At 40.7% G+C, this 14,863-nt stretch overlaps 1 protein-coding gene across 1 annotated transcript in view; it reads left to right on the plus strand.

The window, feature by feature from the left end:
- The window catches only part of PREX2 (phosphatidylinositol-3,4,5-trisphosphate dependent Rac exchange factor 2), a 284,172-nt gene that overhangs the window by 232,898 nt on the left and 36,411 nt on the right, over nt 1-14,863 (plus strand). The window contains exons 36-37 of the mRNA XM_065895649.1: nt 10,790-10,856; nt 11,097-11,287. Coding sequence (XP_065751721.1) covers nt 10,790-10,856; nt 11,097-11,287 — 258 coding nt within the window. The remainder of the gene's footprint in view (nt 1-10,789; nt 10,857-11,096; nt 11,288-14,863) is intronic.

The raw sequence follows: 14,863 nt of genomic DNA on the forward strand, positions 1-14,863 counted from the left end.
CTATGAGTCAGGCACTGTCTTGGGTATGGGATCACAAAATTTTAAAAAATGGGGCCAGATAGGGTCAGGGGATAAAGAGGTACAAACTATCATGTATAAAATAAATAAGCTACAAGGATATATTGTACAACACAGGGAATATAGCCAATATTTTATAATAACTCTAAATGGAATATAACCTTTAAAAATTGTCAATCACTGTGTTGTACACCTGTAACATATAATATTGTACATCCACTATATCACAATTTAAAAACAGCATGAACATTAAACAAATTGATCCTTACTCAGAAAAAAGGGGTCTTGGACTTCCCTGGTGGTGCAGTGGTTAAGAATCCGCCTGCCAGTGCAGGGGACACAAGTTCGGGCCCTGGTCTGGGAAGATCCCACATGCCGCAGAGCAGCTAAGCCTGTGCGCCACAACTACTGAGCCTGCGCTCTAGAGCCCGCGAGCCACAACTGCTGAAGCCCACGCGCCTAGAGCCCGTGCTCTGCAACAAGAGAAGCCACCGCAATGAGAAGCCCATGCACCACAACGAAGAGTAGCCCCTGCTCGCCGCAACTAAAGAAAGCCCACGCACAGCAATGAAGACCCAACGCAGCCAAAAATAAATAAATAAATTTTTATTAAAAAAAAAGAAAAGCAAACCACCTAGAAGGGTGGGGTAGGAAGGGTGGGAGGGAGATGCAAGAGTGAGGGGATATGGGGATTATATGTATACATATAGCTGATTCACTTTGTTATACAGCAGAAACTGACACACCATTGTAAAGCAATTCTACTCCAGTAAAAATGTTAAAAGAAAAACGGGTCTCTGCCCACTGAGAGTATGCAGTTTAGCAGAGCGGACAGAATGAGTGCAACTTGGTGTCATATCGTGAGATAAATCTGTTTCAGTGGGGAGGTTCTCAAGAAGATGTCATATTTGAGCAGGGTGTTGCAGGATCAGTGGAATTTTGCCAAGCAGAGGAGGTGAGAGGCCATTCCAGGCAGAGAGAGTAACACGAGAGAAGGTGGAGAGATTTTCATGTGGATGGTATGTTAAGAGGACTCGAACTTGAACGTGGCAGGCTGAAGAGGTGAGAGATGGGACGGGAAGTTTGTTGCTGAACTGTTAAGAGAGGCCTTGAATACCCCAGGTGTAGACTTTGGGTGCTGGGAGAATTTGAAGGTCTTCAAGCAAGTTAATGAAATGCTCATATCTGTGCTTTATAAAGGTAATTTTGAAGGCCCACTGGAGTCAAGTAAGGAATACACAGAAAGATGTGGAGAAGGCACTGACCTGTCAACTTCTTGTCAGTTGAGCCATTTATAAGACTTTTATGAGTTTAAACCTAAAAAAGCATCCTTTAATATGGGCACGCCACACTTTCTGGAAACATAATTGTTATTAAATTAAATAGAATTAGTTTAAAAATAGAAATATTCCTTGACTTTACGGTTTTTCCTGGGTGTAATGAGATTTTTAAAAATATAATTAAACTTTATTCTTGGGAAGGATTTCCTATTTTTAAGGATTTGCTTTTTCTGTCCATTTTCACGAAGATTGTGTTCTGTAATGGCTGGGCCTGGTGTTGCCATTGGGAAATCTGTTTATATGCAGAATTTTAACAGTAGATGGTGCCTATGGTGGTATGTACGTGTTGCAGGTGCAGGAAAGGAATATCACCCTAGAGGACTCATGAAAAGAGCAAAATTCCTCGTGGAGTGAAGGAGGGTTTGGGAAGCAGAGAAGAGGATTTTAATCCAGTCAACTCACTGAGTGAAGGTTGTCAAAAAGGAGAAGAGTGGGGCTTCCCTGGTGGCGCAGTTGTTGGGAGTCTGCCTGCCGATGCAGGGGACACGGGTACGTGCCCCGGTCCGGGAAGATCCCACATGCCGCGGAGCGGCTGGGCCCGTGAGCCATGGCCACTGAGCCTGCGCGTCCGGAGCCTGTGCTCCGCAACGGGAGAGGCCACAGCAGTGAGAGGCCCGCGTACCGCAAAAAAAAAAAAAAAAAAAAAAGAGAAGAGTGAAATTGGGTTATCAACAGCAGTAGGGAGGAGTGGGGTACGTCTCCACTGTCTCTGACACCATAATTCTGTTTTCGGTGCCTAAGAGAAATCTCAGAGGACTTTTTTTTTTTTATAATGTGAGAAAGTCTTGCTCTCTGTGGTCACACATGTTGTCTTGTTAACCTTCCAGGAATTTTTTTTCCCTGACACTCAAGTAGAAATGGAGCTCTTAATTGATAACAGACAGTTTTGTAACAACACCTATAACCCTAGGTGCTCTGTTTTTGACAAGCCAAAAGACACATTTATCCAAGCAAATCCAAGTCTATCTCATTATTCAGAGTTTCTCTTCATGTAACTTTAAATAAAGCCTAGTTCAGAGAAGTCAGGCGAATGTTTATGGACACAGAAGGTGGGTGGGATGAAGGGACAAATCAACATTCTCCTACCTACTTACTCATCATGTATTCTTTGCCCATATGTAGGCACAGGTTGAACCTGTCCGGTGATTCTCCTTTATACAAAAGATCGGTGTATCTTAATGAGATTTTCTGTGGAATTTTTTTTTCCTAACTTAAGTGCTATGATAGTCAAATGCAGTTTAACAGTAATACTCAATGAAACAGTCACACCTATAGTCGACTTCTGTACCACTGTAATAATGGCATATATAACCGTGTCTATGGTTAATATCCATAATTGACCATTGTCATAGCTCCTTTTTGAAATGCAGAGTAAACGCTAAAATCCCAAAGCTACCTGATACAGTTTAGAATATTTAGGAGTAGGACATGATATTAGGAGAAGTATATATGAGTCTGGCTAAGTGAGAAATTTCCATAAATTATTATAAATATAGAGATGATCTCATAAGCAATGATCTGGAGAAGAAACAAGAATATAGTAGAGACCTGAGCTGAATACTATAGTTTGTTCCTCCTTATTTATAAAACACCAGTGGCTCTTATGCCTTAATCACCTATCTTAGAAATTGGATATCCTCCAGCATGCCCAGAAAAAGCAAAAAGAAGTGCCAAATGAGGTTGCCAAATGCCAATCACTTTTGTCATTGATTTAACCTCTGAGTATCTCCTATGACAAAATTAATATGTTTAAATTTTATATCAGGTCAGGCTGCTGTGTGGTCTCTCTTTATGTAAAAACCTGACCATTCCTGGAGCATCAGCCTGACCCTATAGAGCTATGACCCTAATTCTTTACTTGTTGGAGAAATCATTTTCCTAATTCTTGTTGGTATCAATACATTAACTTGCATAGCTCTCCGTAAACTAATCTCGATGTTCTCCAAACTCATGTTCTTTCTCTCCTGGCCAACATCGATTCCCTATGTCCATTGCCATGGTCTTGTTGCGAATGCTGAACTAGTCTTTTCATTTCTAGGGTCTCTTGCAGCTCTAATTTCCCTAAGTTGTCATATCTTATGGGTCGTGTACTTCTTTCCATTTATTCTTACTTTTTTACGGGTAGCAAAGTTTTTACTGTGCAGTGCTTCTCTACCGCTTAACAAATTCATTATGATTCCTTAGTTTGGTGTTTAATTTCCTCACAATATGGATCCAGCCCACTTACCCAGCACTTTCTCTCCCTGCCTTACATGAACCTGCTCTTTGGCCAGCCTGGCTCCATCCATTGCTCTTTCTGTTCTGCTGTTTAGGGCGTTTCCTCCACTTGAAATGCTGTTTTCCCATTTTGACCTGTCCCATCCATCCGTCAAAATCCAACTCATGTACCATATGCTTATGTGGCCTTCCTTCTTCCTCGTGTGGGTGTATCGCAATAACTCTATGGACCTTTTAAGGTACCTATCACTTTCTGCCCTGCATTCTAGATACCTGTGTATTTGCCTTTGCGGCTAGATTGTATGAGATATTTTCCCAAGATTTGTTCCGTTGTAGTTACTATTTAATTTGGATATATCTATACCACTATTTATTGTAACATGACATTATCACCGCTTTCATTGGTATTTTATTCTATAGGGACTAAATGGAAAATATCATAATATATCCATTTTATATGGCAGGGTTCATTTACGAGTTGTGACAACAAAGCCTGATGTATGCCTGCATGAAAGGAAACTTACTGTTCCTCCTACATAAAGTAGCAGGAGTGCTTTCAAAATGGTCTTAATAAGATTTGCTGTATTGAGACAGAGAACCATGACTTCATTCTTACTAACCTCAGAAACATAATAAACCACAGTCAGTTTTGGCCTTAATCCAGTTTTACCATTAACTCTCTTGTAAATTTTGATTAAGGGGTATTGCAGGACTTTTGTAATTAAGGGAACTGCATTAGAAATTTATTCCCTGTGAGAATTTATTTGTCATATTCTGAAAAATACTGAAGTCCTATGAATGCTTGTAAACCTTAGGGATGGTAAAATACATGGCTGAACAACCATTTTTCTGAGGGGGGAGTACCCAAAACTAGTTGAAGGCTCAAGTCCAAATTTTTGTTTTGTTTTTGTTTTTGTTGTTTTTGTTTTTGCGGTACGCGGGCCTCTCACTGTTGTGGCCTCTCCCGTTGCGGAGCACGGGCTCCGGACGCGCAGGCTCAGCGGCCATGGCTCACAGACCTAGCCGCTCCGCGGCACGTGGGTTCTTCCCAGACCGGGGCACGAACCCGCGTCCCCTGCATCGGCAGGCGGACTCTCAACCACTGCGCCAGGAGGGAGGCCCTAATTTTTATTTTAACAAATAATTGATTGAATTAAAATATTTCTTGGCTGTGTAAATTTCACAGGAGTCACAAAGAAGCTGTTTTTCATGGTTCTATTCTCTAGTTGTCATCAGCCCATAGATATATTTTATAATAATCTGTTGCTTTCTATAATCATGGATTAACAAATATTAACTACTTGCACAAGTCTGGATCAGCCAATATATTTAACTCTGAACTTGTTAGGCTTTTATCTTCTAAAAGTATTTTGAATGGTGCAGTTATATCATTAGATGCTTTTTCTATTTTAGTTTTGCTCTATAGCAGCTTAGAAAAGACAGGATTCTTTCTGAATAAGGGTTTAACTTGATGTGAGCATTTATACATTTTAAATCTATAAAAATTTTTAATTTTAGTTTTCTGTTGGCTCGCTTCATCAAATATGTTTTTTTTTCTTTAAAGATTTTGTCCCAAGGAAAATTTGAAGATTTCTTCCAAGTCAGTTTAAGTGACTATAGCGGGATTAGATCAATATGATCGTGCTCTAAACGGGCTGAATCAGTGACAACTTTTTTTTTTAAAGGAACATCTCTTTCAGAAAGCAGGAAGAGGGCTCAGTGTGGCCTGCTGTAGTGGTAGGTTTCTAGAGTGACGTTTTCCTCAGGTGGTGTTGATGATATGGACTGCTTTTACAGAATATATTTCTTCCCAATCTATTCAAGGTATAGAAGAACTGCAGTTTTTACAACCAGTGCACCTGATTAAGCCGTTTAACTGACACTCTCCTTTTCTTTAACCTAAAAACGTTCTTTTCTTTTTAGACTTGAACTCTGTACACTGGTGGAATTATGTAGATTCCAAATATCTACTTTAATTTTCATTTTTTACATGTATCATAAAATATTCTAGATGACCTCAGGGGAAAGCAGAAGGTTTTGGCCTTCTTTTACTCCTGGCTATGGATAAAAATGTTCCCAGAGTCCCCTCCTACTGTGCACGCATGAATAGTGATTATTATTGTCTATTGCATGAGTCCTATTTGCTCACCACAGCACTGAGCACTTCATATGCACTGATTCATCTTCAACATTATGCTACCTATATATTAGACAATTTTACTATCCATTGTAAAAATGAGGGACTTGAGGCCACATGAGGCTAAATAATTTGTCCATCGACTTGCATACTCTTTTTAACCACATTACTTTCTCTACCAAGCACACTTGAGGAAAGGCGTGAGGACATCTGATCGGTATTCTCTCTGTGGGTTCCAGCTGTGAAGCATCCTCTCTGTTCTAAGCGTATAGCAATGCTAGACAAAAGATGAAAACAGAAAATGGCAAGAGTCGCAGCTGAGCTCATAATTTATCATCTCAGTGGCCCACAAATGGAGCGGGAATTCAAGTGCTGATTTGTAAGCTGTGTTGAGGCCTCTGGCCTCCTGGGCTCTGCAGGTGGACAAGGGGCCGGTACAGCTTGTGCAGGGAAATGAGAAATTAAAGTCATCCTACACTAGGTGGAGATCCAGAGCGAGCCTCACTCTGAAACCAGGTTGTAGAGAAGGGCCCCTCTACTTCTGAGCAAGGATGCAAACTCCGGACTCTATCACTTTTGTAGACGTTAAGATGGCAAGAGAAAGACAACACGGCTGTTAAACTAAGAACTGAACCAAATCACTCGCTGGTTCAGTGACGTGACTGGTAATAATTCAGATGTCTGGACAATGTAATACTCAAATCACCAATATGAAACTGATTACAGATGGGTAATTCTGGGCACAAAATGAGCACAGAATCATTTGTAAGAAAAAGATGATGAGAGATATTGGATGGAGCTGTTTCAAAGCACTAAATAAAACTGAACAGAACATCTTCCATACTCCAATAAAGATGTTAAAGAAACAATCCTCCCACTTCAAATGAGCTTGCAAAGCAAAACTCCAAAGCACACGAGGTAGCCTAAAGCTACAGAAGGGCCAAGGAAAGTGACCATTGAAATAAATTTGACCCAAAGAAATTAAAATAATGAGACACCATGGCAAAGTGTATTTTGGATGCTCAAAGTATAAACAAAGGATCGCCATTCATGAAGAAGGTAGAAAATCCTGCGATAAAAATAGTCAATTATGGGCTTCCCTGGTGGTGCAGTGATTGAGAGTCCGCCTGCCGATGCAGGGGACACGGGTTCGTGCCCCGGTCCGGGAAGATCCCACATGCCGCGGAGCGGCTGGACCAGTGAGCCATGGCCGCTGAGCCTGCGCGTCCGGGGCCTGTGCTCCACAACGGGAGAGGCCCCAGCAGGGAGAGGCCCGCGTACCACAAAAAAAAAAAGTCATTTATTTACAAATATTTATTAAGATCAAACCATGTTCTACACTCTGTTATAGGTGCTAGAGATGCAGCAATGAGCATAAGTAAATCAAATCCATATCCGCATAGAGAGTTTACATTCTTGTGGGGAGTTTTACCTTTTAGTTACAGAAATGAAATAAGAATAGGCAGAAATCTTGGAAATGAAAAAGTCATTGAAATAAAATTCCCAGTAGAAAGGATAAACTCTAGATTGGCAAAGACAGGGTTTTTTCATTTGGAAAATATTATTTAGGAAATCAACAAAATTGCAGTAATGGGAAAATAAGATCTTAAAAGAAAGTGTATGTGTGTTTATGAGTGTGTGTTTGTGTGTGTGTGTGTGTGTGTGTGTGTGTGAGAGAGAGAGAGAGAGAGAGAGAGAGAAAATGGATGAGATTATGGGGAAAGATGATACCTGAGATTATTTTAGAATTGAAGACAAGACTCCTTAAATTGAAAGTACAACTTAAGGACCTATCTAGATAAATAAAAATAAATCATCACCTAAACACTTTGTGGTAAAACTTTAGAACATTGAGGATAAAAACAAAATCTTAACCTATCAGAAAATATAGACTAGCCCCCAAACAAAGACAACTTAATTGAGAGCAGACACCAAGAGCAGTATTGCGGGGAAAAATTCACTGTCAATCTAGATTCTAGAAATTTTATGCCAGAGTATACCACTGACAGACACGCGTCCCCTGCAATATTAATTGAATAATGAACTTGAAAAACTGAATATTCTTGAGGAAGTAAGTGTAGAAAGAAAGTCTGGATTTTAAAAAAATAAAGAGGAATAGAAACTTCTAAATGTCATCAAATTTAACTCTTGCTATAAAAAGTAGTAACAAATTTCTATGTTAAATAAAAAAGGTGAGACTTGGGAATTCCCTGGCGGTCCAGTAGTTAGGATTCCGAGCTTTCACTGCTGAGGGCGCAGGTTCAATCCCTAGTCAGGGAACTAAGATCCCACAAGCCATGAGGCACAGCCAAAAATAAAAACAAATGTGACTGCACAAAAGTAAGCAATATGAGAAGGCTTATAAAAGAAGAAGAAATCCAGATGGATGACAAATACGTGCAAATTGAAAATTACAACACCAAAGGTTAAAATTCTAATGCCATCAACGTGAACAAGGATATGGAACAATGATCACACCTGTTCCTTGGTGCCTCCACTTGGGCCAACTGTGTGGGTGACCTTGTAAAGCATAGAAGTGACAAATGCCAGCTTCTGGGTGGTGTTAACCCTGGGAGGGGAGAGTCTGGAACAATGGGAGTGGACAAGTGTGATACAAGGGATCACCTGTATCTGTAAGGTTTCATTCCTTTAAAAGGGGAAGCAAGGGCTTCCCTGGTGGCGCAGTGGTTGAGAGTCCGCCTGCTGATGCAGGGGACGTGGGTTCGTGCCCCGGTCCGGGAGGATCCCACATGCCGCGGAGCGGCTGGGCCCGTGAGCCATGGCCGCTGAGCCTGCGTGTCTGGAGCCTGTGCTCCGCAACGGGAGAGGCCACAACAGTGAGAGGCCCGTGTACCAAAAAAAAAAAAAAAAGTGGGGGGGGGAAGCAAAAGTGCAAAATACTAATTTGATAAAGCATGGAGGTGAGTACATCGGTTTTCATAGCATCAGCCTAAATACGTACCAGCATAATTGAAGTGAAAAGACAGAGCTTCCAGGAGACCCTGAATTGTTATGCACAGCAGTAAAATTTATAAAATACCCTGTCTTCTGGTAATGAGGTCCTTTAGTTAAAACCGAACTCTATCAGGGCCTATCAGGCCATACAGAGTCTACCCCCTCTGGCTTCTCTAAGTTGCTCATTTATTCCAATAGCTTCAACCTCATTGCATGTTTCTGTACTTCTCACAATTCAAGCTCATTTCCTCTCCTCTTAACAGCAATCCTCTTAGATTGTTGTTATCTCCTTCTGAGACTGGGGAAAATCTAGAACATTTTAAGATGTATCAAATCCCTTTGATTTTCCTCTCAATCCAGTACTCTTAGTAGCTGCTGATGCAGCCATCTGAGTGGAACTATATTTTCATGGCACGTGATGGATGTTCCACTTTGCAGCGGTACCTGTCATGATAACCCAATTGTCATGAGCCGGGCACTGCCTGGGTTTGCTGTAGTCCCCAGGCTCCCGTCAGCATTATATGCTCAGGAGCGGTAGGTAGCTCTGGGATTCAGGCTGAGGGAATAATTCATCCCTGCTGTGGACTCTTCTTCGCCACATCTTTCTACCAAGCACAGTTGAGGAAAGGCATAAGGACATCTGATCAAGGTATCTCTGTGGATTCCACGTTTGATGCACCACCTCTGTTTCAAGATGCTACATGGAAATCTAGGAGTTCAAAACGCTTTGGATGCTGAACTGTTGTCAAATTTCTGTTGTAGTTTGAATTTGTGTTTGAGAGATGAACAGACATTCTCGGTGAGAATGTACATAATTTACATTTTGGAAGTTAGAAGAAGTTAAAGCTTTACTAATTTAAAGTGTGAATTTTGATTAATCCATGCTACTTTAGCTTAAAAAGACAAAAAAACAAGCTGCATTACTGCTATCTACTTCTAGTAATTGGAATAGCTGTGTGTGTATGTGTGTGTGTGTGTCTCTAGTGGGACTCAAAATACCAGTGTTGGGCATGAAGTTCTCCCTCACTGATTTACTGATTATGCCCATTGCTTCTCATGCATTGGTAAATGTGAGTTTTATTTCAATATCTAGTCTGACAGTCATTCTAATAGTATTTTGGTATATCAGTGTTAAGTGTTGACAGCTTTTAAATAATTTCACTTCATTAAAAACATACTCGCTCAAATATAACTTAAATGTCCTGTCTTCATGGGTCATTCTCTTACAATTTCTGTTTAGTATTGAGCCAATAGCTAAACGAACTCAGCAATAATTCTTTGGAAATCACATCTAACTATTACAGGCCACTAGGATTCCACTTAGTGTATTAAAATAGTTGTTGGCGTATTGCATCCTGGTGACAAAAAAGAGCCAGTGTATCTTCAAAGAGGGTTTTACTTCCAATCTGAGCATAGATTAGTGGCTGAAAGAATCCAACTAAGCAGTCTGTTTAAAATTTGTGTTTTGAGTATTATTTTCGGCATCGGACATTTGCACAGTAAGTAAAAACTGGATGTTTTTAGAAAATACCTTTTTTTCAACTTTTATAATAATATTAATTACTGTAACTACCAACGAGTGCTTATTCTGTACCATCCTAAGCATTTTATTAGCACCGACTTCATCTTCTTGGTCACCTTGTGAAGTAGAAACTAATGTGATCCCCAAATTGCAAAAGAGGAAATTGAGACACACACTAAGTAATCCCTCTAAAGCCATACGATAAGTAATGGAGCTGATGGTAGGTTCAATCATATTTTTCTGAGTGGAAGACTGTTCTTTGCAGTCCCACTCATTTGTCTATTCATTTGTCTTTAAAAGGAAGTCAGTGCTGGGCTTCCCTGGTGGCCCAGTGGTTGAGAGTCCGCCTGCTGATGCAGGGGACACGGGTTCGTGCCCCGGTCCGGGAAGATCCCACATGCCACGGAGGGACTGGGCCTGTGAGCCATGGCCGCTGAGCCTGCACATCCGGAGCCTGTGCTCCGCAACGGGAGAGGCCACAACAGTGAGAGGCCCGCGTACAGCAAAAAAAAAAAAAAGGAAGTCAGTGAAACTTGGATGTCTTCATGCTTTTTAATTTTACTAACAATAAATGATCATTTATTCTTTGTATTCTTACAGGGCATTCTACTTGGACAAGTCAAATTCACCACCAAACTCCACATCCAAAGCCGCTTATGTAGATAAGGTAAAAACAGAAGATTGCATTGACTGTTGCTTTGCCATTTACCTCCCTTATTTAATTTTGCTGGTGTTCTGGAGCACTGTGTAATTTATAAACATCCGTGGTCTCTGATTCTGTTATCTCCATAATGAAATATTTTAGACTGTTCACTGTAAGTTACAACAACTGTGAATTATATCCCATCTAAAAGGATTTCTTTCTACTAAACATGTTGAACCTTATGGGCATCTTTCTTTTCTGCAGCTCATGAGGCCTCTCAACGTTTTGGATGAACTATATCGACTGGTAGCCTCGTTTATCAGATCCAAGCGCACAGCTGCCTGTGCGAACACGGCTTGCAGCGCCTCCGGTGTCGGGCTGCTGTCGGTGTCCTCGGAGTTGTGCAGTAGGCTGGGGGCCTGCCACGTCATCATGTGCAACAGCGGCGTGCATCGGTACGTGACTTCCCGCCTTACCTGCATCTTTTTTTTTTTTTTTTTTTTTTTTTTTTTTTTTTTCAGTACGCGGGCCTCTCACTGTTGTGGCCCCTCCCGCCGCGGAGCACAGACCCCAGACGCGCAGGCCCAGCAGCCACGGCCCACGAGCCCAGACGCTCCGCAGCACGAGGGACCCTCCCGGACCGGGGCACGAACCCGCGCCCCCTGCATCAGCAGGCGGACTCCCAACCACTGCGCCACCAGGGAAGCCCTTGCCTGCATCTTTGCCTGCATCTTTGCTATACCTTATTACATTCGGAGGTTCTTGTTTATTACATTTAGCTCCATGAAATTATAGCTGGAAACATTGAAAGGGCTCAGATATATTTGGAATAAGACTTTAGAAATCAGATAATTCTTGCACAGTAATTTCTGGCTTTGGTTCTTCTATTTTCAGTGACTGTTTATTCATACAAATGAAAGCAGTCCCACATTTATATCACTGTGGCCTAGAATCTTATCACCCTTGTACTTATATTAAGATTTATGTTTTAGGTACAAAATTTTGCATCTGTTTTATTCACTCTAGGAACTTAACTTGGTAGGGGCTGGTGACTAGCGAAACAAAACTTTTTCTTCAGTGGTTTGGATCCCTGTTACCCGGCTGTGGTGAGCTAGATGCTGCCTTGGAGTTACTACTGTCTTCCTACTCCTGGAAAAATCATACTCCAGGAGCCCACACAATATGCTCTTCCTGAAAATGTAAGGAGAAGTCTTAGATAGGTCCTCTTCAGCTGGTCTGTCTTAAGCAGCAGTGCTGTGTCTGGGAAAGCTGTGGTAGGTGCATAAATTCCTACAGCTACATCAGACGCAAATGTGAGGGGAGAACCCCGAGTCAGGTCCTTCTTCGTCATCACTTGTTCCTCTTCTATCACCTCTCCATTTTCACAGCGAAAGGAAACCATGTAGGTGGAAACAAGAGGGCAGCATTTAGTCCTCATTGTAGCAGAGAATCTGCTGTCACCACTCATAGTCTCTTCTTAGTATGAGGCCAGTTAGATTTTGAGTGGATGGTGGTTATTGTTTATTCAAATTTACTTGCTAATTAACCCATGCAAAGGACTGCAGTTGGTGCTATTGGCTGGGTAACGTCATAAATGGGTGATATTCACGTTAGAGACATAAAACATGAACAACAAACAACAAAAATCGTAGTAAATAATCGTATGACAAAATAAGATGACAAAAACATAATGAAAAGTAACAAAAATAACATTACCTAGACTACGAAGAAAAATAAATGATCTAGGAAAGTTACAGCAAAAAAATAAGATTTGGAAGGAACATAGATCTTTGAGATGGTTAGAACTTGCCATGGAGAAGGTAGCGTTTGAAATGGGTTTTGATGGGTCAGGGTTTTAAAGAGGGAGAAAGAGGGAGAAAGTTCAAATCAGCAGGTTCTCACCTGTGACATTGCATTCGACTTGGTGTGCCTGAATTCTAGTTTACGAGTCCTACGCAGCATGTCCTTGCTTATGAAGTGTGACAAGACCTCATTTCTCTAGAAGGAGAATTAAATTTTTGTGGGTGATACAATATACAGGGTTTTCTGCTTTATTTTACTGGCTGTGTACTTTGTGCTCTATTGCAAGCTTACTAAGAGCTTAATTGAAATACCATCTGCAGCTAAATGAGTAAAATATTCTTCCATCATTTTTTTTACTAGCAGAGAAATGCTCTCCCTCTGATAGTCGTATTCATTCATTCTGTTCCCATTCATTCTTTCATTCATTTATTACTCAGTCACTCAGTGAATATGCGTTGAGCACTGTTTATGTGCCAGCACTGTTCTAGTTGCTAGGATAAAGCACTGAAAAAAAAACCCTCCCTTCTCTCATGTAATGTAAACCATGTTGGGGTAAAACAGATGATCAAGTAAACAAATAAATGAGTAATATAGTAGGTGGAATAAATACAGAAAAGAACAGAAGTCAGAGAGGTAAAAACGGACAAGATGGGATGAAGGGCGGGCACCTTCCATGGAGGAAATTTCATTAGAGACCTGTGTGAAATGAAGGAATGAGTTACGCAGATATCTCAGAGAAAGAGCGTTCCATCTAGGGAGCAGAGTACAAATGTGGGAGGCCAAGTGGGGACCGGCACGGCGGCCACTGTGGCCTCGGCCAAGTGTCATCCCCTTGATTAATGTTCTTATCCTACTCTGGTGCGAGATCATAGTTATCTGAGGACTGTGACGACCAAGGGACACTCCAGGCTTCAGACTACAAGCATACGCTCTTATCTCCACATGAATTTACTGGAAGTTAATGCAGTTAAATTTGCCATTTAATGGAATTCCCTGGCAGTCCAGTAGTACTCTGTGCTTCCAGTGCAGGGAGCCCGGGTTCGATCCCTGGTCGGGGAACTAAGATCTCGAAAGCCACACAGTGAGACCAAAAAAAAAAAATTTTTTTTTAAATTGCCATTTAATCCTAGAACCGTGACCAACTTGTCCAAATTTTTCTCTGAGGTACCCCATGAACAATTTTAGAATTTAACTACTGATGGGTAGGAGAAACAGATCGATGTTCCACAACCATTTTATAATTGCTGTATTCATTGATTGGTGTGTTGGAATCACAAATAACATTGAAATTTCAAAGTATTTTGACTTTTTCCATTTCTACAGTTCAAAATAAATATGGCTTTAGTTAGTTCATTTCAGAGACATTTACTGAGGTGTAGGCACAAACTCCCCATGACAGATGCCGAAATTAAGGTTAAAACTATTTGAAAATAGTACAGTTTTATTTTTCTATTATGCAGAATAAAATAAGAGTTTAACATTATCTTTAGTCTTTCAGGGAAGGCTATACTTAGATTTTTCATGGTGATAAAATGTGTGCTAATTTATATTGGAATCAGAAATCTCACATAAGACCGTTCCTAAAACAATTCTTTAGTAATTATCATTCAGACAGCTAGAAAGGAACCCGAGTAGATCCACATTTACACTAAACGCTGAACGTGGAGGTTTACCCTCAGGTTCTGGCAAAGGGGAGAAGTTGATAATATGAATCAGAATTACTACTACACAGACTGTTTTACCATTTACTTCTAAAATTAAGATGAGAAATGGTTAACAACATGGTATCCACATTAGATAATCAGCTTCCTGCCTTTTCTGATTGTATTCACCGAAAAAGGGAATCTAACATTTTTTCAAGTATAGAGTTATACGGCTTATGTTTGACATTAAAGAGAAGAATGTGATTTTTCAGAATGAAAAGGCAGATTTAATTAGCATTAATGTTTAGACATTTTAATGCCAACCTGAATTAGATGGCAGGGTGGCATACAATAGTGAATGCAAGATTAGGAGGAATAGGATTCAGGATGAATTATGAAAATCTTTTCAGAGCGTTTAGCCCAGCTTTGTTTATTAAATTCTCTTTCCTGGGGCAGTGTTTTATGTGCGTTACAATTCTGTTGATGAACTTTCCTGCACACACTTTCCTCAGTCATTTACTTACATTAAATATCTCCATTGCTATTGAATAGTGAAAGAAGATTGTCTTTTTTTAAGTTCAGGCT

Source organism: Phocoena phocoena, chromosome 17 (genome assembly GCF_963924675.1).
Source record: "Phocoena phocoena chromosome 17, mPhoPho1.1, whole genome shotgun sequence".
Taxonomy (NCBI): domain Eukaryota; kingdom Metazoa; phylum Chordata; class Mammalia; order Artiodactyla; family Phocoenidae; genus Phocoena; species Phocoena phocoena.